General features: G+C 40.4%; 1 protein-coding gene across 1 annotated transcript; it reads left to right on the forward strand.

Moving 5' to 3' along the window:
• Positions 1-1284, forward strand: htr1aa (5-hydroxytryptamine (serotonin) receptor 1A a). Its single transcript, XM_030737871.1, has one exon. The coding sequence runs from the start codon at positions 1-3 to the stop codon at positions 1282-1284; it is 1284 nt and encodes a 427-aa protein (XP_030593731.1).
• Positions 1285-4894: the final 3610 nt, after the last annotated feature.

Here is a 4894-nt window from a genome sequence, read left to right on the forward strand (position 1 = left end):
ATGGATTTTATAACAACAAGCTACAACGACAGCAACACGACCAGTGTTTATCCCAATGGGGGGGACGTGGTTGCTGACTGGAACGGGGGTGAGAATGGCACTGGCTCTGGGTCTCTTCCAGAGCTGGTATTGAGTTACCAGATTATTACCTCTATGCTCCTGGGGGCCCTCATCCTCTGCTCCATATTTGGCAATGCATGCGTCGTGGCAGCCATCGCCCTGGAGAGATCTCTCCAGAATGTGGCCAACTATCTGATCGGATCCCTGGCCGTGACAGACCTCATGGTTTCTGTGCTGGTCCTGCCAATGGCGGCCCTATATCAGGTTTTAAACAAGTGGACTCTGGGACAGGAGATCTGTGATCTATTCATCTCTCTGGATGTACTGTGTTGTACATCATCCATCCTGCATCTGTGCGCAATTGCTTTGGACAGGTACTGGGCCATAACGGACCCTATTGACTATGTAAATAAACGGACACCAAGGCGAGCTGCGTTCTTGATTAGCGTCACTTGGCTAATTGGTTTCTCCATCTCTATTCCGCCTATGTTAGGCTGGAGAAGCGCCGAAGACAGGGCAGATCCCGACGCCTGCATGATCAGCCAGGACCCGGGCTACACAATCTACTCCACGTTTGGAGCTTTTTACATTCCTCTTATCCTCATGTTGGTTCTGTACGGACGAATATTCAGAGCTGCTCGATTTCGGATTCGAAAGACAGTCAAGAAAACAGAGAAGGCAAAAGTGTCAGATAAGTGCTTGAGTGTGTCTCCAGCAATTTTTCACAAAAAAACCAACGGAGAGGCCGGCGGCAAAGGCTGGAAGCGCAGTGATGAGTCTAAATCCAGCTCTCCGTGCGTAAATGGCGCGGTGAAGCATGGAGATGAGGGCGAATCATTGGAGATCATAGAAGTTATCAGCAACTCAAAGACGCACCTTCCTCTGCCCAACACTCCTCAGTCCTCCTCGCATGGCTATGAAAACATGAATGAAAAAAACTCGGGGGCGAAGAGAAAGCTCGCGCTGGCCAGGGAACGAAAAACGGTGAAAACACTCGGCATCATTATGGGAACTTTCATCTTCTGCTGGCTGCCCTTTTTCATCGTCGCACTGGTACTGCCTTTTTGTGCAGAGAGCTGCTACATGCCCGACTGGCTGGGCGCCGTCATAAACTGGTTGGGCTATTCAAACTCTCTCCTCAACCCCATCATTTATGCCTACTTCAACAAAGACTTTCAAAATGCTTTCAAGAAGATCATTAAATGCAAATTCCATAGACCATAACCAGAGTAAAAACATTTGCATTTATTTAAATGTGGACACATTATTCTGAGAGCGGGAAATGCTCACTGACTGTAAAAACAACAACAAAACAAAACAAACAAACAAACAAAAAAATCACAGACTTTCATTCAGGGACAGTCGCTCTTAGTTCTGTGTTAAGGATGGTGTAAAAAATAATCCACCGGTGAAACAAGTCAGTATAGAAACTTTCGCTCTTAATGTACAAGCTCATGTTTATTCAGTGTTGTAGCTACAGTATATAGCTTATATGCGACGGCAGCCATCGTTGTATTGCCACGCAAGACGTGTCCTGTGCTGTTTCCATGCATTTTATCATGAGGCACGCTGGGTTTCCGTCCCATGCCATGAGCTGTGTAGCACTGAAACAATAAAAGCAATCAAAATTTGTCATGAAGAAATATGAGTGAATGTTTCTTTAGAAAATAATGAGATAAGAAGAGACCAGGGGCCTATTATGAAATATCACACTTTCACTTAGGACCTGTCTCATCATATATCTTCATATAGATAATAAGGAGTGAATGATTTTCTGTGTTCTTGAGCACACAAAGCAGTAGGCAACTTAGCAATTTGCTTTGACAGGCCACACTGATGATGATGAGGGACGATCTGGTTATCAGTGCATGGTGTATTTGAGGTCTTAAAACAAATAGGTATCAAATAAAGCTCACTGCCATCTCAAAGTTGAAAGCAAAAGAAGATGGGCATTTTTCTTCTAAAATGGGAACTGGTACAGTATTACATTTATGACATGAGGTGTTCTCAATCTCTCTCTGGCTCTTCTTATGTATTTGGCCCTCCTCCCTACTCTATTTCTTTCCATTTCTCTATTTCTGACTCCTGGATTGTCCCTTGAGTGTTAGAGAAAGACAGAAACAACAGCAGACCGACAGCAAAAGTAAGATTGCTCAGAGAAAAACCAAGGAAGGGAATCAAACTAGTTTCTCTTGTACAGTTCTCCAACGAGGCTTATTGAGAACTGCATAGACAGCTTGTTACATCATCAACCTCAAGAAAATCTGTGCTAAATTTAGTCTACACATGCATACACACACACATGTGTGCCTGTAGATACACTCATAATAGCACACAATTTAGAGTGTTACTCAGAAAAATGGGCCACATTATACAAAGAGTTGCAGGAAACCTCCTCACTGTATAACTGCTCTCATCTATCAATCAAATCCCAGACACAAATCCACTTACAGTAGATAGAAAGATAAATGCTGTCAGGCATTAAAACAGGAAAGAGGAAAACAACTTTCAGGAAGAAGCCCCAATGAGGCCTGCTCGCTCTACAAGATGGGTGGCTATCTGAAGCGTTGCCGTGGTAACACATCAAGCCCAAGGCATCCAGGTTGGTCGGAGATGAAGGCAGAGTGGCTGGGGACAGAGAGGAATGCGAGACATAGCATGACAATTTACAGGTGACGCCTGCGGCACACCAGGTTGTCTGATACTCTGTAGGGTGTGATACAAGCCTAGAGTATGTCGGATTTTTATTATAGCAAGGAGGCTTGGCTTTTCACTAAGGATTGCTTTTCAATTTGGGATTTTCACTTCAAAATCTCTTGAATAGTTCTAGAGAAAATAAGAACTCTTTCCTCCACCTTCGCTTACATTCTTCTCACACAGTTACTGCTCTTTGAGACCATGTAAACAAGTCTAAAATGATTTAGTCATACAGTAACACTTCACATAAAAGTTCAAAGCAGTTGCAATGACATGTAAAGTGTTTGTTAATGTTTGAATGATTACCAAAAATCTGCAGCTGGTCTATCAATGATAGATAATCCATTAAAACAGCTGCAGTCATACTAAATGAGATCGGATCACATGCATGAAAAAAACAAGGGTTTTGTAAATGCTCATTTTTCACATAATAAAAAATAATCAAACGTGCTTCAGAACTGATGAAGAAATGTTAATCATGAAGGTTCAATCGCTACAATCACTATAATGCAAATATAGTTCATAAAAAACTAATTTTATGTATGAATTTTTAATATAAGGATGCATATATTGTAATACTGCACAACTACTACTACTATTACACGGTAATATAACAGTTATGAGACTTGTTTGCGACTGAGAGAAAACAGTTGCAGTATTTTGCTTATACATCTAAAATCTGATGGGTTTTTAAAGGCACTGACAGCACAGTCACGGGGCAATCAAATTTATTTCACATAAGTTGATCAAGTATGAAATCAAAATTGTGAAATAAATATTTATTCTCAGTTTCATGCCTATGTCCACGATGAATTGATGAGTGTTTTGATTATTGACATTATACATCAAAGATGATGATAGATGATGAAGGCTTGTAAGCCATAACACGTTGGAGTTTTTCAGGTTAAACATGACCATCCCATGAAAATGAAGGCTTTTTAAGTTTTGTTTGAAAAGAGAGTGCCTTGGAGTCCTTTGATGAGTTACAGTAGCTTCCAAAGAGCACCCCAAACAAATAAACAATTTGAATCCAGGAAGTGCTCTGGATTCAAATTAAAGGCAGCATGTTTTTTGATGATAGGAGAAACAGGAGAACTTGGAGGGGAAAAAATGTGCAGAGAGAACATATCAACTCCCCCATTGCTAGGAGGCAACACTGCTAACCACTGCGCAACCATGTTGCCATTAAAATGTACAATATGTAAAGTAAAAGAAAAGTGTAAAATGCTCATCAGAGTAAAAAAAAAAAATTAAAATCCATTAACAAGTCAAAAGGTGTTTAAACAAATGTTTCTGAAGGAAAATGAGCTAATAGGATAGGAGTATGTAATAAAAAACTCTGTATCTCCGTGATCGGGCTTCTCCATCTGATCAATTTGCTCTGTGGCCGGTTAAAGTAACATCAATGCACTCAAAATGCTTTTGGGAAAATTAATCCCCCCACCTGTGACCTCTAGGCTTATAACAGGCTCAGAGAAACACATACAGATTGTAGTGTGAGCCAATGAACAGAAATGAGTATATTTCACAATTGTGAGTCACACTGTGAGTAAGACTATTACCGTAAAATCATTACATTTTGCTCCTGCTATATGGGATTACAAAGCAGATGACCTTCTTTGAACTATGCCATAATATCAAAGGGATGGATTGTGGAAGTGCATTAATCCCACTCATTCTGGGATTCTTAGATGTAATATAGGTATGTGGGTGCAATGTGATGACGCAGGAGCTTTTCCTTCAACCCAGCAACAGAGAGGAGAGGAGAGGAGAGGAGAGGAGGATGATTATATAAAATGCTAGGCTATCACTAACAGGGGGATTAGTCTTTACTACTTCAACTGCCCTCAAGGCCAAAACTGTAAAATTTAGCTGATACTGCCTTTATGCAGTAGTTTGATGTTGGTCCTACAGAAACATTTCAGTGAGGATGTACAGTAGGTTAAAGGATGGTCAAGAGTTCTTGTTTCAGCTCTTGTTAAACATTGAGAAGTATTGTGAATCACATCCTTTAACAACACAATATCAAACATTTATAGAATTTATGTAGAAAGCTAACCAAAAAACAGAAAGAGTTTTGTCAGTTTTAAAGTTAATTTCATTTGAGTAAACAATTGTATGTTTATTTAGTGTTCTA

The sequence above is a fragment of the Archocentrus centrarchus genome, chromosome 9 (assembly GCF_007364275.1).
Source record: "Archocentrus centrarchus isolate MPI-CPG fArcCen1 chromosome 9, fArcCen1, whole genome shotgun sequence".
Classification (NCBI taxonomy): Eukaryota; Metazoa; Chordata; class Actinopteri; order Cichliformes; family Cichlidae; genus Archocentrus; species Archocentrus centrarchus.

Coding starts and splice junctions, on each gene's coding strand:
- htr1aa (XM_030737871.1), top strand. CDS start 1: ATGGATTTTATAACAACAAGCTACAACGACAGCAACACGACCAGTGTT.